This window comes from Lycorma delicatula, chromosome 6 (assembly GCF_047948215.1).
Source record: "Lycorma delicatula isolate Av1 chromosome 6, ASM4794821v1, whole genome shotgun sequence".
NCBI lineage: Eukaryota > Metazoa > Arthropoda > Insecta > Hemiptera > Fulgoridae > Lycorma > Lycorma delicatula.
Genome location: NC_134460.1, coordinates 13584973 through 13611151, shown reverse-complemented (window position 1 = coordinate 13611151; position 26179 = coordinate 13584973). Strand labels below are relative to the sequence as shown.

General features: G+C 33.9%; 1 protein-coding gene across 1 annotated transcript in view; it reads right to left on the bottom strand.

Annotated features, from left to right (window-relative positions):
- LOC142326618 (KIF-binding protein) overlaps window positions 1–24148 on the bottom strand; it is a 34194-nt gene extending 10046 nt beyond the window's left edge. The window contains exons 1-4 of the mRNA XM_075369210.1: window positions 23964–24148; window positions 6589–7428; window positions 5076–5233; window positions 2718–2955 (exon numbers count right to left, since the gene is read on the bottom strand). Coding sequence (XP_075225325.1) covers window positions 2718–2955; window positions 5076–5233; window positions 6589–7428; window positions 23964–23980 — 1253 coding nt within the window. The 5' untranslated portion in view covers window positions 23981–24148. The remainder of the gene's footprint in view (window positions 1–2717; window positions 2956–5075; window positions 5234–6588; window positions 7429–23963) is intronic.
- Window positions 24149–26179: the final 2031 nt, after the last annotated feature.

The following is a 26179-nucleotide window of genomic DNA, read 5'->3' as shown; positions in this document are numbered from 1 at the left end:
TGCAATTACCGTAATTTACTCAAATAAGATGAACATCTAAAAATAAAGACAAGCAAGTGAAAAAAACTAATAAAGTAAATCTGAAGAAGGATTCTTAGCTGTTTTTTAATCTACATCACTGTTTGAATCTCTGACTTCAGAAAAGGTATAATAATCTTTACTTGGCAGAATCTTTACTTCCATTTAGGCAATTAGAAATGTAGCTTCTTGAGCTCTTCACAACTAAATCATTTGAAGATCCCATGCGACCAAAATCCACTCGCATATTAAAGCCAAACTCGGCTTTTTCAATCTTGCTGCAGGAGTAATTTCATGGACTGAGGTTGCAATCCACTCAAATAAAAATGTTTCAAACTGACTGAAAAACCTGTTAATACAAACATCAAGTGGCTGGTGTACATTGTTCCAGTAGGAATACACACTTGCACTGTTTTACTTTCTTGTCTTTTTTCACATTGTCTGTGGAAACTGTCCATCACTAATATACTTTTTAATTTTAAAAGAGCACCGATTCACTGCTCTCAACACATTTTAGCCGCTCTAAAACTAGCACGGGTAAAATATGTGATTGAGTTATAGAACAGGTAAAATGTGTGCAGGAATTGTGAACCACACACATTTAGCACGGTAGGGGAATACATGACTCAAGAGTATCATATTTACACCCTGCTGCACGATTTCCTCAACTCGGCAAATAATTTTTAATTTTTCACCAACCATAAATGAATGCAAATGTTTTACAGAAATCATTTTAAGTAGCTCACTTAAAAGTACAAACTGGTAAACTTAGTATAAAACTAAAACAAAATGAATACTGTTATGTGTTTAGCAGAGATGACTTGCATCCTACACAAAAATACAGGAAGATGAATAATAACAAATGTTATATTAACAGAAATGCAGAGATAAACAAAAATTTTTATGAGAAAGTTTATAAACAGACGATTATGATATAGCCTATACATAATGGGTGTGTCTCAGAATTAAGTTACTGATATGAAATCAAAAGTAATAAAAACACATGTTACAACTTATGTTACTACTGTATATTAGTATATTACATAATATGTAGAATGATGGTAAATACAGATACTGGATCCTCATTTGGAAACCCATATCCATATCATTCACACCCATAAATTTCATGTTGGTTTTTAAGAAAAAAGATGCATATCATACCTGAGTAAACATAGCATTACTGTACCAGTGCAACTCCCAGAAACATATTTATACCTTATGAAATCAGAAATATTATCACTAAATGTTGCTATCTCAGAATTATAACTAAATGTTGCTATCTCAGAAGAATGAAAAAATTATGGTTTAGAAAGCTATTTAATATTTAAATGTTTAACTAGAATACTTTTTCCTTTGACCAAATAGTCAAATTAGAAACAAATTAAATAGATATCATTTTAGACTTAAAATAACTTCAACACTATTTACATAATTTAGGTATATCATAAATTTTAATGAAAATTCTGACTAATCTGATAACTTAGTAATCTACAACTTACAATGATATGTATTACTATGTCCTCTTTACTTTTATTCACCTTGGTTCTACAGATTTTTTTGATTAATTAATCATGTAAATTAATCATGTAATGAATCACAAATTATTCCTGTCTTAAAATTATTTCAATCTTCGCAGTTCAGTATTCAATTACATGTCCAACACATTTTACATTTTTGCATTTTAGCAAGTTTTGTGCATCCCTGCAAATACTATTTAAAATAATTCAACTAATAAACATTTCAAATACTCATATACACATACACCAACATTCAACTAATTTTTTAAAACATTTGATTTTTGTTGGACTTATTTACATCACTATTTTTAGAATTAAATTCTCTACAAGTTTTGTTAATAAATTTTATATATTTACTCATTTAACAAAGTTATTCTATTGCAAACTTAAAAACTATAGTTTTCAGATCACAAATTTTTCAGTTTTACTTCATATATCATGAAAACTACTAGAGATACAGTTCTGAAACCTATTTTATTCAATTCTACAGGTTAAAAACCATAAGAAACCATTAACTTCGCCCCATAACTAACATCCTAAAAATTTCAGTACGACCTCATTTCACCAAGGGAGCTGAATTCCAGGCAAAATCTTTCACTAACCGTAACTCATCGACAATGTGTTTCCAAACCTATGTTTATGTGAACTTTTTTCATTATTTTGATGAGAAGAATACAACTGTGAAGTATGTCGGTTTCCTCATGGGACACCTGTATGTAGTCTAGAATAAATGGATACTCCAAGTATAAAAAATCCAAACATGATATTACATACTAAATCATTATTTTTTAAATTTTGTTTTAAGATCAATAATAAATGATAATTTAAATCTAAAGATATTTTATAAAAATGAAATGGGACAATAACATGCTTCCAACTGAATAATCTTGAGTACAGTCAATAATGATAACATTCTCAGTAACATATTTATGTTCATAAATAATGTGATGATGAGGTCACACACAATAATATGTTGGAAGGATGCTTGCACATCACTTCCAACTTGAATAATTCTATTTTTCCTTATAGAATTTTTATTGTGCTTAGTTTATCATTAACACTTAAGTGAAAACGAAAAAAATTACAATATTAAGATACGTCCCACTTAATGATTTAAAATACGAAAAAAGGGAAAGCAAAATCAAAATTTGTAAAATAAAAAATTATTTTACGTGAACTCACTCTGCTGGATCATCTTTAAAGAAAGCAAGATATCTATACAATTGACTCCAGTCTTGTATTATTTGAACATAATCAGACGCATGATTTTCAAGAGAATAAAATTCCTTTGCTCTATTTAACCACTGCTGGGCATTTAGGAAAACAAGTTTTGCATCATCATACATTAAAACATGATTTGCTGTAACCTCTTCTTCATAACTGGACAATTCCAAAATAGTAAACTGGAGTCCAGAAAACTCTGAAAAAAAGTTTCATAAAGTAAAGAAACTGAGTTAATACCAAAGTATTTTGTTATAATAGAATACTTCTAATGAAGAGTGATTGTAACTGAGTTCAGTTATTCATTTGTTCCCTTTACTAAGTTTAACAAGAAAAGCACTTTTTTATCTAAATTATTTGTTAAAATAAAAAACCGATTCATTTTTAATATTTTTACGTGAGATTTTTTTTATAATAAGAAAAAAAGGGGCAACAACACTGAATAGGAACCAAAATTTTTTAATTCACTTTTCCATGGAAACACAATTATGAAGAGAACATTGTTTCATATTCTGTAATTATACATAACTAGATGTGAAAATTTATTTCAAGTATACATCCAAGCTTAGGGTAGCTCCTAATTATGAAAATAAGATTGTTCAACTACCTCAGATAATTTTATTTTCTTAACCTGAAAATTATTACCTACTCTGAAACTAATTAAAGAAATAATATTAAACATTTTTTTGTTTTCTCCAACCTATTTTCCAGCTACTGCCAGGATGTGTGTATGTGTGTGTGTGTGTGTGTGTGTGTGTGTGTGTGTGTGTGTGTGTGTGTGTGTGTGTGTGTGTGTGTGTGTTTGTGTGTGTGTGTGTGTGTGTGTGCGTGCGTGTGTGTGTGTGTGTGTGTGTGTGTGTGTGTGTGTGTGTGTGTGTGTGCGTGTGTGCATAGGAAAATTCAATTACTGCTGTCAGCTTGCCTGGCCTGACGTTGCTGCAGACAAAATGCAATGTAAGTGTAAATACACCAGTAAATATGTAGTCTGCAACAGACTCAGGTCCACCTTTCCTGAGACATGTGGTTAATTGAAACCCAACTAACAAAACTCTGGTATACACAGTTTAGCATTTTAAATTATATAAAACTGCCTTTACAAGACAAGAACTCTTGACCTAAAACTCTTAGAACTCTTGACTTCAAGAATCAGCTGATTTTTTTTTACAATGACAAGTTCAACCATAAGACTAACCCGTACAAACAATATTAATAATAAATCAAAATTATTAATAAAATAAGTAATAGTAAATAGATTATTAGTATAATAAATCAAGTACCTGATTTAATGGAGAAGGTGATGAAATCTGGCACAAAATTATGTCATATTTTCTGTCATAAGTTAGTTTTTATCATCTGATTTTTGAAAGCAAGTTGTCATTTTTTTCACAATAAAATGCTTACAATTTTAGAAAATAAAACATAATAGGATAAAACTAAGGATTACTGAGATATAAAGGATTAAAAAATTAATATGGCTGCCATTTTGAAATTTGTAAACGTATTTATGCCATAATTTTTTATTTATTAGACAATGTTTGTATAAATATGTCTATCAAATATTACTGTGATTTCTCAATTTGATCTTGAGGGGTATAAACTTTACATTAATAAATACAAAATGGCAGACAGAAGTAAAACAAAGGGGAAATCAACATTTTTTGCACATTTTTTTGACACAAAGTATCTGAAAATGTATACCCAACCTACCATTTTAGATACTGTATATACAATTATATACAGGCTGTAAAAAAAGCATGAAAGTGTAATTTTGATATAACCAAAATTTTACGCAGTGTTATAATGTGAAAAATGCTATGTAATAAATGGTAATAAACAAACAAATTTTTATAAATGTAGTATTACAAGTATAGTTTATATATAGACTTTTATTTACAATTTTATATTAGATTCAAATATGAAGAAATTGAGCAGCTATTCAGTTCTTGTACCATAAATATTAATAATAATTCCTTAAATGAACTGATATGAAGATTCTAGTTAATTTTAAAATCACTTTTTATTATTTAATAAGTAATTTAAAAGCTAGCCTTGCGGCTTTAATTATTTTTAAGAATCATTAGTGACATAATTTTGACATACTAATAGTAATTTAACTGCAAACATTGAACTAACATATTCAATAACTTGGCATTATTGTGAATAAAATGATTATATATATGCTATATTTGATATAGCAATATTAAAACATATATGTTATGTGAAGTATACAGTACTAGCAGGACAGTAGGTTAATGAACTTTTCTTTCATAAAAGTGAAAGTAAATCGATCTTAGAAGTGTACTGAATGAGAAACAATACCTGGATAAACTGCGTTAGATTTAGCTGGTGTAACATTAGGTGTCTCACTATAATCATCAGAAGACATCAAACGATCCTTAGAAGCCGACAGCAAAACAACTCCATACTTTGCCCAACAACGTGCTACATCTGCAAAACGATGATTGACTCTCTCCATCCTGTAAAACATTAAAAAGTATGAATTTTGTTTACATAAATAAAACATAGAAAATTAATAAATCAACTCATAAATATATAACTATTTTCTAGCGCTAAGATCACAATTAGTTTGTATAAATGAAGTTATCAGTGGTAATAAGTCTGCTTTACATGACATTATCACCTTACTATATCACTGCTGTCTTCTTTTAAGCATTAAAACAAAAATTATTTAGTAATTTCCAACTAAAACCAAAAGGGAGTGGTTCCACGATATCTCATTAACACATATACCAATATAAACTTTTGTGGAGATTTCTAAGTAATTTATTCATACAGTTTTAGTTTCATCATTTTTTATTGTACTTGAGTGTACTGCGTAAAACTATGTATCTGTAAGTGTTTTTATTCACACATTTAATACACCTATGTAGAGCTTAGTAGTAAGCTTTATGAGAAAAAAAATTAGTTAGGTCAAAAATCATATTGAACAACATAATTCTGGAAAACAGTTTTTCATTACTTAATTTGCTCATTTTATCTATATTGTACAATTAGGCGAATAAAATAAAATTCTCAAATAAACCTAATTAAAATACCTTATAAGACTACCTCTGTATCTACTCCCCATATGATAAAACTTCCCCGAACAAGTGATGAACATTTAATGAAGAACAATGAACAAAGAAAAATTATCACAACTGAAATGAAGTTGTTGGGAGTAGACATTGGCAACAAATGTTGTACAAATTATTTACTTATTCCCACAGTTTTGTTATAATAAAATTTACTGTATTTAAATGTCAGGAAAAGATTTTTGAAAGTATATGTTTGGAGCGTCGCTTTGTATGAAAACTTGGACGATCGGAGTACCTGAGAAGAAAAGATTAGAAACTTCTGAAATGAGGTGCTATAGGAGAATATTAAAAATCAAATGGGTGGCTAAAGTGACAAATGAAGAGGTGTTGCGGCAAATCGACGAAGAAAGAAGCATTTGGAAAAATACAGTTAAAAGAAAAGACAGACTTATATAGGCCACATATTAAGGCATCCTGGAATAGTCGCTTTAATATTAGAGGGTCAGGTAGAAGGAAAAAACTGTGTAGGCAGGCAACGTTTGGAATATGTAAAACAAATTGTTAGGGATGTAGGATGTAGGGGGTATACCGAAATGAAACAACTAGCATTAGATAGGGAATCTTGGAGAGCTGTATCAAACCAGTCAAATGATTGAAGACAAAAAAAAAATACTTTAGGGAGAAAATTTTAAACAAGCAATATTAAATTTTATGTAGAAGCAACCATAATTACATGCTATGGAAAATAAAAGAATATAATGGTTTTAAGAAGGTCAAATTATAAAAATAATACTTACATAGCAGCACGTTCTTCTTCATTATAATCATTAGAGGCCAATAAGCTAGTTTCATGTTGTTCAAGAACATAACATGCAGCTGCTAAATGATGTCTAGCAAGTCTAAATGCACTTTTTTCCATGAAAAATTGTGCTAAAGTAGCAGAATTAAGTGCCCACTCAACTGGATCAGAATCTTTACCTTCTAACTGTCGCTTTAAAGTATTATGGCAATAAACAGATGATTTAATAGGATTACCTAAAGCACCGTATATCTGTGCCAAATAGTATAAAGTTAATGTATGTATCTTTTCAATCGATTTTTCAGCTTTTGTTTGCAATTTCGGTTTTTCATTCATTGAAAATAAGTTGCATATTTCATTAGGTATTTCATCAACTTGTTCATGATATTCGTTATACAATTGTTCTGCTTGTATAAGAAATCCATGAGATTTTTCATTTTCACCTCTGTTTGACCATAAAATACCCAACTGGTTTAGAGAACTTAAAACAATTAATATATTGCAAGGTTTCAATGAATTTTCTTCTAATGATTTTAAACAGTTAGATAAATATTCTTCTCCTGAAGATAATTCTTCAGTATCTACAGATACAGTACCCATAGAAAGCCAGACTGCACCTAACATCGCTTTAAGACGTTCATATAAAACATCAGATGATCTTATATCATCAAGCAAACCGACAAGTTTAGATTTCATTTCTTTTAATATTTTCATTGCAGCATATTTAGATTTATAAGGTTCAGTTTCTGGATCCCTCCTGCTTTCTTCTAGTAATGTTTCCACTTTTTCATATTTCTCTGCTAGATCAATCAAAGTATCTTGATCTACACTTGAATTACTGGAAAAAACAAAGAAATATACATATTATAAAGAATCAATACAACAAAATACAAAATCAAGAATTGTTTTACATCAATTTTCAGCAAATATCAAACAGATCAAAATATTAACTAAAAAATGAATTAGTAAATTAATTCCTGGGTTTGTTTAGTAGCATCTTACAGTCTTACTCATATTTTATTAACAATTTTAGGCTGTACTCCCATTACAAGTTCTTCAGAACTTTCAGAATTCCCTTTTTTCAAAAATAATGTAGAAAATATAAAATAGTTTATAAGATACAAAGTGGCTTCAACTATTAGATTAATATTTAATCAGCCAACAACAAAACACTAACACCTCCTCAATAACAAAAAATTTAAAAATGAGATAGATTTACAATAGAGTCCTGTGGATTCATCCATTCTCTTTGATAAACAGTTCTGTACACAAATGAAGTAATACCTTTGCCTTAAAGAAAACCTTTCATTAATGTAAAATTTCCTACATAAGTGAAATTACAATGTAGAATTTTTATCAATTTGTTTAGTTAACATAACAATCGGCAAAACCAATAGAGTTAATTTATATCTATACTCAATATTAGATATAAAGACACAGTCTGGGTAATGGCTACACTTAAAAATATCCTATTCTGTTTAAAAGTTTATATCTATCTTAAAATTATATGCTTATGTATCCTTGAATTTTTCTCTCCTTTAGATTCCAATCATGAAAATAAAGACTAACCCTTACACACCCATCCTTAAATGAATTAATGTAAATACCCAAATGGGTTCCTACAGGAACCCCATTAAAATGTATGTATTTTGGTATTTTTAATGGACCTGGTTTTTAAAAAATTAATAATTTGGTAATATATAAACTCATTTATTGTTATTAAAATATACAATTTTCAAAAATGAATAATTTTGCAAGCAAAAACTAAAATGTTCTCTGTTGTCCACACACAAAATATTCTCATTGTCCTGTATTGACATAAATCAAATTTGTTTAAAGTAAATAATTTTCAAAACTGTTTGTATGTAAAAACGTTTCTTGTTTTGTCCTATGTTACAGTTCTAAGAAACACTTTCCTTACATCCATCTATTATTCTACAATATTTTAGTGCTTGTATTTTAGCACATAATGGTTTTTATATTTTACGCAAGTTTCCATATTTCTACATTTAAGTTCATTTCCTAATTTTAATATAGAGCAATGAGAAGAATTTTTTCTTCCAATCCTGATCTTTTCTTCTATAAACAGCATGCATGTGATTACAATACAGCATGCAGCTATATCTACAATGTTCATAAAAAGTCTGTAAGGCCAACAAATGTTCTTCTAGTGCAAGAATATTCTCTTACGAGTTTATCAGCATTGTCTACACCTCCCTTTGTTGTATTACAGTCCAAGATCATAAATGGTTTATTTTGATGTTCTGACGAAACTTTATCATCATCATGTTGGCTTGATAATAGGTGTACCATCATCTTATTTTTGGGAATATATGACACCATGGCTATATCTTTCATGAATGCAAACATCGATGTTTCTATGGGTTGAGAAAGTAAAAACAGTGGTGTATCTGGCTTATTTTTGCAGAGTAAGACAAGTTATGTCAATAAATAATAATTAGCCAGTTGTACGGTTTTGAAAAAATTATTTGTTGTAATACCTCTCTAACTACCATGGAATTGTTTTACAAGGTCTTAAACAACATGAAAGCCTTGGTTTTATTCAGCTTGACCAGCAAGAGATTTTCCTGCGTAGGTTGCTGTGATAGGACATCTCTTGACATCAGCTGCAGCTGAAATTTTTATTCCATATCTTCCAGGCCTTGACTTTATATATTGTGTGAAAGGTCTTGAAAACAAACCAATTTTTTCATAAATTGTAATTTGATAATATGATTGAAATACCTTATGCAATACTTGAAAAACATATTCCAAATTTTCCTTATGCAGCTATTTTATTCTGGTCTCATCATTTGTCATGAGTTTTATTGACAAATCTCAAAAAGATCACAATTTCCTTGAATCTATTACATGACAAAGCTGCAGCAAAAAAATACCTATGTATTGTTACGCCTGTTATCCACACTTCATGCTGGCTAAAGAGCTTAAGAGAAATATGGATAAGAACATCAAGAGGACGATAAGAGATGTTGAGGCGGATCTTAGTCTCGTAGCAATCTTCTTAATCTCAAGCATAAGTGTCAAAGTAGGCATTCTTTTAGCAGCAGGCAACCAGAAACACGCCGTCGTATGCCAGGTTCCAGAGGGTCAATCCAAGGACCAACCCTCTGGAACCCTGTCGCATTCCCCTATCAAGATACGTTCTATCAGTCCATTCTGAATCTAGCCGCAGTAAGCTCATCAGCAGAGCGTGAAGGGTCGGTGGACACATTGCCTCATTGATGATTTGAAGGGGGTGTGAGAAGGTTTATCAGAAGAATGAGAATGAAATAAGAATGAAATGAGAAGGGGTATCAGAAGGCTTCCTGATATACAGTATTATGCAGTTCCTGGCGGGCCATGGCAGCTATTGATCATATCTCTATAGGTTTAACTTGGACCACTCAAACATTTGCTCAGAGTGCGAGGAAGAAGAGATCCCAGAGCACGTATATTTCTGGTGCCCGCGTTTCACGCAGGATCGCTTGGAAATGTTAAACATGCTGGGTCATGACCGTATGTTCACTCCAAATGAAACGCAATGGATCCTATTGGAAGATGGAGGCTGTGGAAGATTTCACTAGGAAGGTAATGGCGAAAATACATGCTGCAGAGGATTCTCGTAAGGGAAGGAGACGTCGGAGGGTGCCGGTTCGGACAGGCTCGCGGCTGAGCCATCAATCAACTGCACGATGTGTCCTGCCCCGCCACAGTTGAAGCAGGTGCTCACTCGATTCTCGCTCCTGCAATTTCTGGCGAGGTGCACCATCTCTAGACAACGAAAGTATCATTGCGAGAGATCAAAAAGACCCACCTTGCAGGCTACCATACCAAACCGTATTCTGCCCTTCTGCACTATGGAAGCAGTACATGACGCCGGAAGGCGACATATTGCCATCCGTCTCTCCAGAGCCCGGTCTAATCATGACATTCAGGTCGCCCGGCAATTCCTTCCCAGAGGCCGCAGAGAGTCGCTGTATAATCTCTTCAGGGAGTACATCCTGCTTCATACGTCTCTTATACGGAGAGCAACGGTCCTAGTTTTCATGAGGACACTGCCTTTCTTAACAGCAGTGGAAATAGTCTATCCGAAGACTCCAGAGGTATCTTTTTCCTCTTTCACTCTGATCTCCATTTTAACCCCAGTCTTCCTAATGGTTAGATTTCAGTAACTGTAGGAACCACCACCTCCGACCTGACTTGTCTTGAGCAGGTTCGCATGCCGAGCCTGCCTTAATCATGATAGTCTCCGTCTTTTGCGTCTACGGTGCGTGCTCATCACCACTCCATGCAGGAGGGAGCCTACCCTCCGATGCGATGAGGTGGTGTACCTGCTCCCAACTCTCCTCCACTCGCATCTCAATATTTTGCGCACATAAATGGCCGTGTCTTGACCATGCAGTTTCGTCTGCAGTGGTCCTATGTTACCACCACTGTTAACTCGTACTTTCTCAAATGTGCCAACTAACGCCTGGGCCAAGTCAGCACTGTCATCAGAATCCATTGCCATGTGGTTGTCGTGTCGTCGCTTAAGCTGACGACTACTGATTGAGGGGGATTCGCGTAACGAGATAGAGTTCCGAGCTGCTCATGCTTGTGAGAAACTTCGACTGTGGCGTCTCCAACATAAGATGATTTTCAGCTTAGAGAAAACCACAATGAAGTTGCTTAAGGGCCGATTTGCTGCTTTCCGACGAATCCGGGTTCAGATGGCTGGTATCCCCATTCGGTGCGTTACGGCTTAAAAATACTTGGGTGTTATCCTTGACGAGAATTTTCGGTTCAAGGAACATCTACAGTATGTAGCAAAACAGGCCGCTGATGCTTTTTATAGAATAAAAAACCTTTTTTATGGAATAAAGGACACCTTTGTGTCCTTTACAAAGGTGTCAGCGATTGTGCTGTATGCTGCGCCTGACTGGGCTCACCGTATGGCTGTTAGGTATTGCGCGGACATTTTGCTGCGGGCCCTGCGACTCCTCTTCCTGGTTATTATATAACAGTCTCGCGGGAGAGACTCTGTGTTATAGTCGGAGTCAAACCAATAGATATCTTGGCTAATGAGCGTAAGGAACGCTACATTTCTAAGGTAAATAACCTCTTGACGTCAGAACGAAAGCAGGAGATTGAAGACTGAGGCCTTGCATCTGGGCAGATCAGGTGGTACGAATCCCCCACAGGTCGCTACACGTATTGTTATTTCCTATAGTGTCTGATTTTGGTGCAATTGGATGGGTCTCCCCCAATCGGTTTATCACACAGTTTCTCTGCGGGCCTGGTGCCTTTCGGGCGAATTTGGCTGGGTTTCGTTTGATGGATTCGAGTCAATGCGCGGATTGTGGGACTGATGATACAGTGGATCACGTCCTCTAAGTCTGTTACCGATATGAGTTCGTACGTTCACGAGCTGTTAGGGAACTTGAGAGAATCCTCAAGTCCCTTACTGAAGTGATCCTTTCTGGATCTCCGTATTAACTCGATGATCCGCGAGGAGTGGTCTACAGTGGCTGGTTTTCTTCGCGCCCTTGCGGTGTGTAGGTCTGCAGAGGGAGATTAATCGAGGTACTCGATTTTGGTAGGATCCCAGGTGGCTAGGGATCCGACTTAAGCATTGGATTGGTTTGAGGTAGGCCCCATGGCATCGTGCCACGGTTATATTGGTATTATTTGTGATTCGATTTGGGACTCTCGCTGGTGGGAGTGGCCGCACCACCGGGGTATGGTAACCCATGCGACCGGGGCTTCCCTCCCCCGGTGGCGGTTCTGATCGCCACTTGGTAATGCCACGCGAGACATCATGATGGGAACGGATGAGGGTGCGAGGTTTGTCCCCGACTCCTGCGCGGACCGGAATGAGGTACGTTCCCCTTGTTAGGTGACCTAAATTGGTCGACTTATTTGGGTGTAGGTCTAAATTTCTATGTTGCGTAAGACATAATTTTGATTGCTATGAGTATAGCACTGAATTAACTTTAAACTCGTTCGTTTTCTATGCATTCATAGTCACGAACGGTGCTATCAAATCTGAACTAGGCGCGGGGTTCGCGCTTCCGCGTATTTGATTTGTATTTTACAGATGCAAATGTCTACTGAGGAATTGCATCGGTGGCATCCCGACCGAGGCCTGGCTGATGACTGTGAGATGTAATCAGTTAGAGGATCTAAAGAAGAACTCTGGTAAAGCTCCTCAGGGCTTGAAACGGAGGGGATGGTGTGGCCACCGGTAACGTCACAAGGTGGGTGTCTACCCCCTGCGGAGCTGGGAGTTCTTTTTTATCAGTTCCACTACCTGAGAAGTGTCCCCATTGTCTAAGGCAATGAGTGGTGACCTCAGACGTCTGCCTCTTACAAGCACAAAGAGCGGCGCTCTTCGCCAAATTCCTCAGTTCTTTCATTGCAATGCCAAGATCCGCCTCAACGTCTCTTATCGTCCTCTTGATGTTCTTATCCATATTTCTCCTAAGCTTTTTTGCCAGCCGTTCAAACCTCCTGACCAACTCCTCTACTTCCAGTGGAACCTCCTCTTCCTCCATAGAGGACTGCCTACATTTCAGCCTTTTAACACCCTTCCTGGTGTCGTCCGAAAACGGTCTAGGGAGAAGACCCTCGACCACAGCTTCTAAAGTAGCTGCACCGGTGGTAGCCTGCATGGCCAGGGCCTCATTGCCCTGCCGCGATGTCGACGGCTCCATAGTAGTTTCCACCTCTTTCTCTGAAGTTTTCTCAGTTGTGGTGGGCTGGACTGGGACAATTTCACTGGATCTGAGATGTACACGTCGTCCCGCGACCAACGAAACCCACAAGCTAACTTTAAGTGTAGTCGGGGGGTAGGGGTCAGAAAATGCATCTCCCCAATCCTCGGATTTCGGGGGGTAAAAAAAAATTTCGGGAAATTCCGGATCGGTGGAAATCCGGAAGGGGAAGGATAAGTAAGGATCGATGTAGGAAATACAGAGAAGGAAGTTTTCCCTTATAAACTGGCGTAGCACTTAGAATAATAAATGTTCACTCACCGTAGAATAATTAAAATATTCTAAGTCGTTGTTTACTACCTAGAAAATTACGTAATGATCTCGTACAAACTTGTCTAATCATTTAGAAAAATCTGAACTACATTTATACGTTATAAATGCCTGTATTACAATATCTCTTTATGGAGAGAATCACACACTAGAAAAAATGAAATTACAAATGTGAATCTGTGGACCAAAAATTATAAAACTTTATAGGGATGTCCACTAACTATCCACCAACAATTCCTGATACTCCAAACCAAAATAATAAACCAAAAACCCGAGCAAAATACAATACGAACGCAGAGCAAAAATCACGTCTACTCACTATGTAATCCTCAATTCGACTTTACAGTCCTGACCTAGCACCCTGCGACTACCAGTTGTTTGATCATCTCAAGCGAGACCTGGGAGGAGAGCATTTCGCTAATGACGATGAACTGAGTCAGCTTGCCACTTTGCTCGAAGAGACTGTTTTATACAATTAATAAAGTCAGAAGCCGCAACAAGAGTGGTGAAAGGAGGTTGATTACATGCGTCTTTAGCAGCGGAATCTGCACGTTCATTACCAGGAATTCCCACATGGCTAGGAAACCAACAGAAACTCACTTGTCTGTTGCGATGGTTCAACTCAGCGATTGCGTTATAGATTTCAGTGATCAAAGGATGTCTAAGTAAAAATCTTCAAAAGCTTGGAGTGCACTACGCGAGCCGTTACAAATAAGTTTATTTCGGTACTTAGGATTAATGATATTCACAGCCCTATTTATAGCATATAGTTCAGCAGTGAACACACTCATAATATCAAGTAGACCAAACATATAAGTTTTACCTTGACAACAAACTGTATCGTTCTGTTTCGATCCATCAGTCTATACTATTGCGTCTGGATTTATCTTGGAGAGAATATAGTGAAACGTTTGCCGGAAAACAGTAGGCGGTGTTGATTTTTTATTGTATATCATTTGGTCAAACATAAAATTTATAAGCTTGATTCTCCACGGAGGATATGAACACGGATACGTTGGAAAATAGAAGGTGTGTCAACATTTATAAAATGCAGTAGATGTCGGGTACGATCACCTACAGGTACAGTACAACGTGGATGGTCCTCATACCTTCCTAAATTAGGATTCTCAAGGACTGAGTCAAAAGCCGGGTGATTTGGTTACCCTTTAAAACGGGCAAAATAAGAAGCTAAAAGATGGTCTCGTCTAACCCAAAATGATGGCTCACCGCAGTCAACAAGGATGTTTACGACAGGGTTTGATCTAAATGCACCTGTGACAACCGAAGGAAAGCATGATGTACAGCATCCAGCATTTTAAGATATGACGCGGTGAAGAGTAGGCGGCACAACCATAGTCTAAAGGGAACGAACCAAGGAATAATAAAAATGTAAAATACATGACCGATCGAGTCCTCAATTGGTGTTGCTAAGGATTCGTAAGATATCTAAAAGTTTGGAACATTCTGTTTTTAATTCCAAAGAATTAAAAACACATCAAAATGTGTTTGACCCAAGCAAGGCGGCTGTCAAAAAATAAACCTAAAAACTTGACATCAGGAGAGATAGTAATAAGCTCTCCATTCAGAAAAACCTGCGCAATGGAAGGGTCCCGCAGCCGGGATAAGACTACACATTTTGTTTTTTTCAGGTGAAAAGGTGAAGCCGGTAACGCTGGACCAAGCTTGAAAGCAAGATATAGTGTTCTGTAGTAGTTTCTCTGCTGTGGCTGTTGAACGGGATGTAATATATACAACAAAATCATCAACAAACAACGAAAATGAAACAGTTGGCTGCATACATTTAGTAATACTATTGATGGGTATAGAAAATAAGGCGGCACTTAAAACACTTCCTTAAGGAAACGCTACCCGAAAGAGAATCTCCAACATGAACACGGAAAGTTCGGTCATTTAAGGAACCTATGATAAAAGCAAGCATGTTGCCCTTGACTCCCCATTCTTTGTGGGTATATAGAATACCACATCTCCAGGCCGTGTCGAACGCCTTTCTGATATCAAAGAAGATAACGACGAGGCGCTGGCGTAGTAGGAAAGAGTTTTGAATGGCTGTTTCCAAAACAGCCATTTAAATGGTCAATGGAAGACGTCCTAAAACCACACTATTCGGAAGATAAAAGGCCACGTATCTCTAAGTACCTTGTGAACCTGCGGTTCACCATTCTCTCCATCACTTTGCATAAAACGCTTGTCTAAGAGATAGGGCGGTAGCTTGAGGGGCTTCCTTTGTCTTTAGCAGGTTTAAGTACTGGTACGACAATGGCTTCTGACCAGACCGAAGCGAAAACGTGTGAGGAGAATAGACTATTATATATATACACAATAGGTGCTGTAGTGCCGAATTAGTAAGTTATGAGAGCATACTAAGATGAATTTTGTCGGGTCAGGGGAGGTGTCACGTGAGTTTTTAAGTGCGTGTGACAGATCGTTTTTAGGTGCGTGTGTACGGATCTTTTTCCACAAGTATACGTGGGAGTAGTGCGTGAGATGGTGTCCACGTAATTCCTCAATGACTTCCTCCTAGCGTCTAAGAATACCCGACCACATACCACTCTAGCGTTGCGGTACAAATCTATTTTTATTTGTAGACCTACAGTTAAATTTGCGCAGTGCTGGTCGTCGATTGCTAATAGCGTTATGGCAATCATCATTTCACCAAGGAATGAAAAGATGCCTTGGGTTTCCTGATGTTTGTGGGCTACATCTATTAGCATTGTCAAGTATCAGAGACGTAAAAGAAGTAAGTTCTTCAAGGGAGAGACTCCCTTGACGAACTTACCTCTTTTACGTCACCATCGTCATGGTGAGATGGGAAGGCTTTAAGGTATGTGTTCCAATCTGCCGTATCGAGAATCCATCTCCGTAGTCTTTTCTTCACCTTGTGGTCGACATCAAAAGCTATAGTAATTGGACTGTGATCACTGCCTTGAAGGTCCCACAAGCAGACCAATTACGACGCGGGCGTAAATTTGGTGAGAAAAAGGAGAGGTTGATGTTTGACAGTGTACCAGAAGATGAGGACATAAATGTGTATGACCCATGATTCAGTAGACAAAGGTCCAACTCTTGTCTCACTCTGTCTATCATATTTCCTCGAGAGGAGCATAAATATGAGCCCCAGGAAATATGGCGGGTATTGAAGTGTCCCAGTATTAACGACGGCGATGGGATTTGCATGAGGAGATTTGACGCCGAACACTGAACTCAGAGTTCGGCGAGAGATACAAGTTGCAGATATGCAATTTAAAGGGGACTGAGATTTTTACATCAACAGAAGGATTGAGGGTAGCTAGTTGTAGTCTTGTAGCCGACACCCCGTTCCGCATGAAAATAGCAATACCACCACTCTCTCTACTATCTAAAAGGCAGTCGTAACTCTCACATGGCTATACATATGAGAGATACGACTAAATGTTACCGCATCTTGCTGTAATAGATGCGTTTCTTGGAAGCACATTATTAATAGTTCATGTGCGCGCATCAACACTCTAACATCTTCAATACGGGACCGAGGACCTCTAACGTTCCATGAATAATGCTCATAAAGGTAGTTAGATACAAAAGTACAGATAAATATATGAAAAATTAGTTGTACGTGATCCGGTTTTTCTTTTTCGTATTTTTAATTTCAAAGAACTCCGATGCCCTCAAAACTCGAAGCGACATCCCAGAGGAGGTAGTTGTGTGGGCTCCCTTAACAGGGAGCTTATGTGGTGGCTTACTAGCAGCTGTATTTTAGGGACCAGAACTTTCAGAGGGATGGAACTGTTGGTTTCACTGGCTGCAACTATTGACTTTTCATTCATTCTAGTAAGCTCTGAAATAGTGGCTGTAAGTGAAGAAATTTCATCAGAGAACATCTGCACAAGCTTCTTAAACTCACTGCAGGATCTGGATTAAAAAAGCTTTGGTAGATATCGTTGCGGCGAAAGAGATATCGAGTTAACTAAGTTACGAGAGTTGATTAATTTTCTACAATCTCTTCGTGCCGCTGGAAAAGATAGTTTCTGTTCCGTATAGATTCTGAGAACTGCTTTGTCTTCTTTAAAAGTTGGTCAATCCCGGGAGCAAGTGTATGTGAAACACCGCAGTTCGCACATTTCTTGTTTTCTTGGCAGTTAGTGTCTTCCTTAGCACATCGAGCACAAATCTCTATTTTTTGAGCAAGACGTTGTAGTGTGTCCATACTCTTGGCATTTGAAACATCGGCGAAGACTGGGTATGAATGGTCGTTCTCGAACCGATATATAACCTACTTTTACCTTCTCTGCTGGTAACAGAAGGTTAAATGCCAAGATAAGGGAAGGTGTAGGCTTTTCCTTTTCATTATTCGCTTCAACTCCATAAATTACTGAGTACGAAGCTCACTAGCTATTTCATTAACGTCCATCTCAGTCTGATGTCGCAACACCACCAAGTATAAATGTAAGAAAAGATAGTGTAGGATGTTGCTGTGCAGTTGTGTAAAGGTAAATGTTGTAATTTGTGTAGTGTTCTTGGTGTAGTGTATAGTGTAAAGTGTTCTGCAGCTCCGGGTGAAATGGGAAGAAAAGCTGCAGAAGGTTGGCGTGGGGACGCCAACCCTCAAAGTCTTAAAGAATAAGATTCCCCATCGCAGCATGAGTTTGTGTTCTGGTGGTGGGGCAGACACAAACTGTATGAGTCTTGAATGCACCAGCAAAGATGCACCATTTTGGACAGAGTTTGCTGAACTTTTATCTTCCAATTTTTTCATCAGTTTTCACTTTTAAAGGAGACCTACAATTCATTTATGTTTTTCAGAACAGGATGCTTTTGCTTATGCAATTTGACACCATCAACAAGCATGCTAACGCAATCCTTTTTACCAGGACACAGCCTGCTATTATTGTCATCTTCATAAAATAACACAACTTTTTTAAATGTGTTGTTACTAATTCCTGTTTTATGTCTTTACTTAACTCCAGTAGAATGCCTTGTTCATTAACTAATTCTCTGGTAAGTCTAACCAAATGCTCAGATACATTGAACGATGATATTATTTTAGATTTGGTCCAAGATTGGCGAAGTCAACTGATAATTTTAACCTTATCTTCTTTAGAAGCAAGAACACATTTTTCGTTTATAAGAAGATTGAGCTGGATCTTCATTTTTAGAAACTTTTGAGTCAAAACAAAATTCAAGATTCTTTTTTAATATTTCAGATACCTTATTTATTTTAAATTTTAATGCTGATGGCCTTTGATCCGTGCTTAATTTTTTCAATTTTGAAAGAGGTGATACCCCCAAAATGCTACAAGCAGCATCCAATTCTTCAATATTGTGATGTTGGGCAAAGTATTATTACTCTTGGTTTTCGCATTCATATAGTTCTTTGTTCTGCTGAGAAAAAATACTTTTGAAACGGTTAACACAAACAGACTTTCCAGGAAGTAAATTTAAATTTGGAAAAATGTGTTCTTTAAGAGCTTGCTCTAATGTTATTTGTCTTAAGTTTTTCTTAACCATTTTTTTAGAGTTCTGAAAGGGTCACAAAAGAACTGTCCACACAGGTGACTGAATTTTGATGAAAACTTTATTCATAATATTTACAAACACCTATTGACACCTGAATTAACACGTAAAAAAATATGTAAAAAATAAGTTGATGGTTTTCATCACTAAATTCACAAATTTTAACGAGTTCTTTTGGCAATATAGCATACATTGTTTTATGACACTTTTCATTCACATAAATTCCTATGGAACATAGTTCTTCCATTGTTTCATGTGAAATTACTTGAAAGTAATGTAAAAATTTAATTTTAAAATTTGCAAATATAATATTATTAAATAAAACTTATTTATTTACTAAACATTCCAAGCAGAGGATGAAATTTGAGACACTCTGTAAAGATGTGAACAGGTGGCTAATGCAGTTACAGACGGACCAGTCTGTAACTGCAAAGCTAAAAGCTAAATGATGCAACAAGAATAAATGAGCATATTGCAACATGAATCTTCCTGACAACTGAAAATGACTTCAAGCGCCTGTTGTAACATGAAAACTGCAGTTGAATGGTTCAAACAAGTCTATTTCAACTACAGTAATAAATATAAAAATATTAAAATGCCAGAAGACAAGAAACCCTCTTGTAGCACTTATTTAGCAAGTAAAAATGGTATCACTTTTAACAGGTTTTTCATGATTTTTGAAAGGTTATAACTTTTTTATTAGTACAATACAAAAGAAACCTTTTTATTTGCCACAATCATCTACAAAAACACTGCAAGTTGTGCAAATTTGAGATTTTTATCACCAGCCCCATCAGAGTTATTTGAAGCCAAAATTTGAATTTAAAAAAAAAATTAGTTTTCAAAGATTCATAAACATTTAGGAGTAAGTATATCACCATTAATATTATTTATGGTAAAATACTAACATATTCCTACATAAAAAAATAATTCAAACTTCGTATGCCATCCTGCCTCTTGAAAAAAATGAACAAAAGTGAAATTTCAGTTTTTCATGTTCAACTTTATTAGTAATTTTCTTATAGAAAGAAGAGAGAGAAACAAATAAACCACTGGACCAATCTTTTAACTTGAGAAAATATAAATAAATTGCTTTTTGTTTCATCCATCCAGGACCAATAGTTTTTTAGTTATTTTTTCCCGTAAACCCTTACAATCACAAAAATGAGTGTGTGCACCATAACAAAAATGGCTGCCACAGGTAAACTGCTTTAATAAAAAATTTAAAAAAATAGTTTTAAGGTCCTGAGACATGTAGGAAACAAGTGGGTAAATTTCAATTTTTTTTGAATTGGTCAAGCAACCAACCTTGGGTCACTTCAAATGGATTGACCAGTAACAGATTCCTGCTATCCTTAGCAAATTAGCATAAAATAATTATGTAAAAATTTATATTTAGTGTTAATGTGAAACAAAACTTTTGTGTTTAATTAAAACATTTTTTCATCAATATGGTATTTTCATGACTTGCCATACAAAAAACAATACAAGCCCATTAACGATGCAAATAAGCCCATTAATATCCCATTTTCTAATATAATAATATTAATTTTATTTCAAATGAAAATTGCCTCAAATGAAAATTTGCATGATAAAAGTTATAAAAATTGTAATTTGCATAATCAATTTTATCTGATAACATTTACAAGTGATAATGGTTGTACAGGATCCTAACCTGAATACTCCTGCTGATAACGTACTTTAACTAGACTTAACAAAAAGTATAATTTAATTTTGTTACTCTTTTATAATTCAGTATTCTGGGAAAAATAATGATTACCTCATGTATTCTACAGAATCAGTATATTGTAATTTAATTATTTATTTTGTATTCATTTAAGTCCTGTTGCAATTCAATTTCAGTGATTAAAGAATGGTGATTGTATAGACATTCCTAATCTTTCAAAAATCCAATTAAAAAGTAATACTCATTGTTAACTGGATTTGATAAATGATAATCACAGATCACTTTCATAATAAACAAAAAATGAACAGCTGTTTTACCACATTACAAAAAAAGAAAACATTTTAAACATAAAGCAGTAGCCTGCTCCTAATTTTTTTTTTAATAATATTTATCTGAAGATTAATAATATCAATAAATAAATATATGAATTAAGTTTATAAGATCAATACAACAAATATAAATATCTAATGAGATAGATATACCCCATACTGCACAGAGGCAATACTCATAAACAATATAGTGTTGCAGTGCAGAATTATTGTCATATTAACAAAAAGAAAAATTATTTAAAAAAATAAATAGACTGTAAATTATTTCAGTTATAAAATTTTAGGTTTCCAAATATTCAATTTTACTGCAAAGGCCAAAAGTAAAAACAATCTTTGCACATTGTAATATAGTACATATTTTTTTTTATTTTTAAAAAAAATTATTAAAATTACATTTTTAATGTTTGTATCCTTAAATCCTAATATGGTAAATATCAAAATGCATTTAATTTCTCTTTTTTTTGTTTAACTAGTAAACAAGTCTTTATTTTTATAGTACAAATTTTTATACAAAGCACATTTATTTCAAAATGGCCTATTTTTAGTTAATAAGATTCAATTAGATTTTTTGCACAGTAAGCAAAGCACTTTATTTTTTAAAGATAATATACCACACAATTACAAAATTGTAATTCCACTTCAAAGGGCAATTTTGAAATATTATTTTCTGTTAATCTAATTATTACTATATCCCAATATACTAAAAACAATGATGCTGTTGTATAATATGAAAATACAATCTGCTTGAAACATGGTAAAATAAAGAAGAGTACAAAGATAAAATATAAATAATCCTCAAAAGGGAAGTATCACTACGGGTTATAGGAAAGTATAAAATTTACTAAAATTATGACTACGGAGGCAAAACTAAAATCATCATTAAAAGCAATGTATATATATATTAAGATAAACAAATTCCATTCCTTTATAGGCATTTCAAAGAAATTTATTAAAGCAACTCTATACAAATTTATACTGTACAGTCTTATTCTGGTCAGAAGGTAAAATAAAAAGAAGAAAAATAAAAATTAAAAAAAAAAAAATACAAATAATCAAATTATTAAAACATGCTTTAATAATTATTAATAAACAATTGCTAGAATTAGGAAAAAACCAAAACAGTTTCCTGTTTTGTTTCCTGCTAAACTGCTACAATAAAGAATATTCAAATTATTTATCACCAACAATAATTTTGTGCATCATGCCCACTACAAAGCGCACCAAACATACATTAATTAATTACAGAAGTGTTTTTTTTTTTACATTTTGTAAAGAAAAAGAAAAACAAAATTAGATCTTTTTTCTAAAAATAGCAAATAAAAATATTTCAATTTAAACAGTGTAATCTCTACTACATGTGTTATCACAATAGCCTAGTTTCATTATATTTTGAATGAATTATATTTACTATGGATTCTTCTGTTTTTTTACAATGTGAATGGGATTCCTCTACTCAACAAGTACAAATTATGTCAATGCTTCAGGTAAAAAATTTAAATATAAAATCAACAAATACACTAGCAAAATCATCTGGTCACAAAATTAAAATAGTTTACAAAATAGGAAATGACAACTTTTTTGCTTCAAAGAAAACTATAATGATGTCTGACAATAAACTAAAATCCAATAAACACAAACATCTGAGGATTACAGTGATATTACTTATGTACCCACATAACCTATATGAATTTCTGTTGATAAAAATCATCTTATAAAATTTACAACTACAAATCTGCAACAAAAATAATATAAAAGTTGTGCCATAAATTAATTCATAGGTTTAATTCTGATAGAAAAATCAATTAGCATGCTTAAAAAAGTATTTTTGCTAACCTTTCCAGGCAACATAAAGTGTGATTTTATGAGAAAATAACAAAACTTATTACATATGTTGTGAATAAATAAGCATTAAAATATTTTATATAATTTAAATGTTTGTATAGAAACTGTTCTCAAAGAAATGTTTGTATTGTAATGAAAAATTTAATTACAACCACCACAATGAAAATACTGGTATTTTGGGACTTAGGACTTTCCAGATTCAATTTAAAAATCATATAACTTAAATGATCTGCTACGTTTCATCAACATAACTAATCTAAAATTTTGTAGTAATAAAACCCTTAGTACATTTGAAATATTTGACACAATCAAATATTAAAATATTCATTACCTAATAAGTACTTTCATTTATAAATGGATGGGCAACTGCCTATAAGTACTGGAATGAAATATTAGTATTAACAGTACAAAAAGTAAATGAAATATTCAATAAGAGTCATAAATAACAAAATAAACCTTATTTTGCTATTTACATTAAAATAATGAGGTTAGGCTATGTATAACCATTTAGATAATTTGTAAACTATTCAATACTTTCCCAAATACAGAAATATAGGCTTTGATTATTAATAACTTAGATATTTGTCTTTTTTAATTTAAGGGTAACAGCATTAAGAAGAATTTGATCATTTTTAATTTATAGCACAAATTTTTATACAAAGCACATTTGTTTCAAAGTGGTCTATTTTTATTTAACGAATTTCAATTAATTTTTTTCACAATAATGCAAATCACATTTTTTATTTTTTAAAGATAATACCACACCATAACAAAATGATAATTCCCCTTTAAAGGGCAATTTTGAAATATTTTAGTCTTTTCGCGAAAGAACCTAACAGTAGAGATGATTCCAATACTGAAAGTCTGAATATAATATTGATAAAGAAATGTAGTTTAGAAAAAAAATCTAATAAAAAGAAATACACAAAACTGGCGTTCACGATTAATTTTGTATTAAATTCAAAAAATATATATGTAATACCCAGTGTTTTGATCCATGTCCACTTGATTTAACTTATAAGTACAAACATATAGGTATATTAAACAAGTTTTAAACCAATATTTAAAAGTTAATATAGATTTTGGCTACTCTTAAAATTACAAAAAAACGATAAATTTGTACAATTACTACTACACTAGAATCAATTTTTATTCCCAATAACAATTCGTTGGTCTTGATGAGCTGTTCTAAATTAACTCGTACAATTGAATCTATTTTTGACATTAAAGAGAAATAATCAGTTTACTACTTCGGATTTGCAGTTAACGTGCAGTTATTCCTCGTTAACTCATTTTAACGAGGAATACAGATGTGTAAATTGTTATAAATGAATGAGTGTAGGAAATGAAAGGATGAGTAACTACACTAACACGTTAAACTGACGCCACTTAATCAAGAGTCACTGCACTCGTAATAAACGACGTTTAAAAATTGCCATTAGTTGTACTGATGGAAATATTTTCAATTTCAACTAACTTTGACCTAAAACGAACCACGTGGATAAATTTTCTCGAACAAAACAAAAAATTTCAAATATAAGTTGATTGAATTTACAGTTACTAAAATGAATGTAAAGTATAAAACTCAGACACAGTTTTTTTTTTTTAATAAAGCATGACAGAAACATATGAAGTATACCTCAAAATGAAGAAAAACACTCCAAAAATCTTACCTCTTCAGTAGGTATTGATGTTTGCTTTTTTAGTCGCCCTGCATACATCAAGACTATATTCTATCTCTTGCCATGGACAGCAGAGAACACGCAGTGTAATATATAAAATAACCTCTTTTAAATCATCGAAATTTCTTAATTGAACAGAAAGCATGAGTCTTTACATAGCTTAATAATACTTAGAGCACTTTTTATCCTTCTATCATATCCTGGCGGTTGCTTCCCGTCATACTTTTTGCGCAAAAGGAAGGAACCTGTAACTCTCTCTTGTCCAATCATGCAGCACCATATTGATTCCAATATGGAACAACTTTTGGGCTCCCATAATATGAGTCCAATTTTTGGGTTCCCATATTGATGTACTGTAAATGATATGTGATATTATGTACTGTCCTGAAACAAAAAACATAGCTTCATTATTGAATATAAACTTGTTTGAAAACTTTTTATCATGATCTAGTCTATTCTGAATGTAGTAAATTCAAGTCATTTAATATTGTCCTATGAATACATTTTATTCAAAATTTGTAAATAATTGTTTTTGGAATGTATAATTATAAAGAACACTACCACACCGATGTTTTTCAGACTACATAAGTAACTTGTTTGCACAGCTTCAATTGTCTCATCAGACAATGTGGTGGTCATCTTGGATGTGACTGCTTCAGTAGGCTGCCTGTTTCTCTCAGCTGTTGATCCCATCAGACTAAGCTTTATGTGGTTACTGTTCTTGAATTACAGTGCACATAAAGTGGTGCTAATTAACTTGGATAGTTCTCTCTCTTTTGAAATATATTTCTTGACTATTATGCTTTGTTTCAAATCTATGGCTGCTTGAAACCCCACCACTATTTTATGAGCACTGTATTATACTCTTAAAATTTTTCCTCTGTATAAAACAATTACTTAGCAGGAAATATAGTCAAAATTTGGAGCTTGAATCCAAATATTTTATAATCTGTTTCTTCCTTAAGGAAATCTGGAAGAGATATGTAATTTAATTTTAGTAGAGTATCCTCTTTCTGACAAGGCAGGAAAGTGTTGGACAGAGTCCAATTTAAATCTTGATCTCATTCTGCAGTAATGTATTTAATTATGCCTCCAAGTAAGAGATAAGAGTGCCACTTGAGTACTGCCATATAATGAGTGACCAGACTATGATGCATTCTGGTTTTTAAAAGTAAGAAACATCAAAAGTATTAATATTTAAATGTTAATTATCAAACTGAGAGGAAAAATGGACAAGTAGTACAGAATTTTTAAGTAATTTATTCCAGTATGGACAGTTTTCACCAGCCTCTGAGATAACCTCTTTAACACTTAATTGGATCAAAAGCCTTTCCAACCTGATTTTTGGAGGCTTTTTGTGAACATATAAATCTAACCTTACATAAGGTTCTAGACCTAAGGGAGAAAAGCATAAAACTTCCTGGGTATTGAAAGCAAGGAAAAATGGAGAGATAGTAAACAGCAGAGTGCAAGATTGATGAATTCCTATACACTTAAAAATGCAAAACCAAAAGCT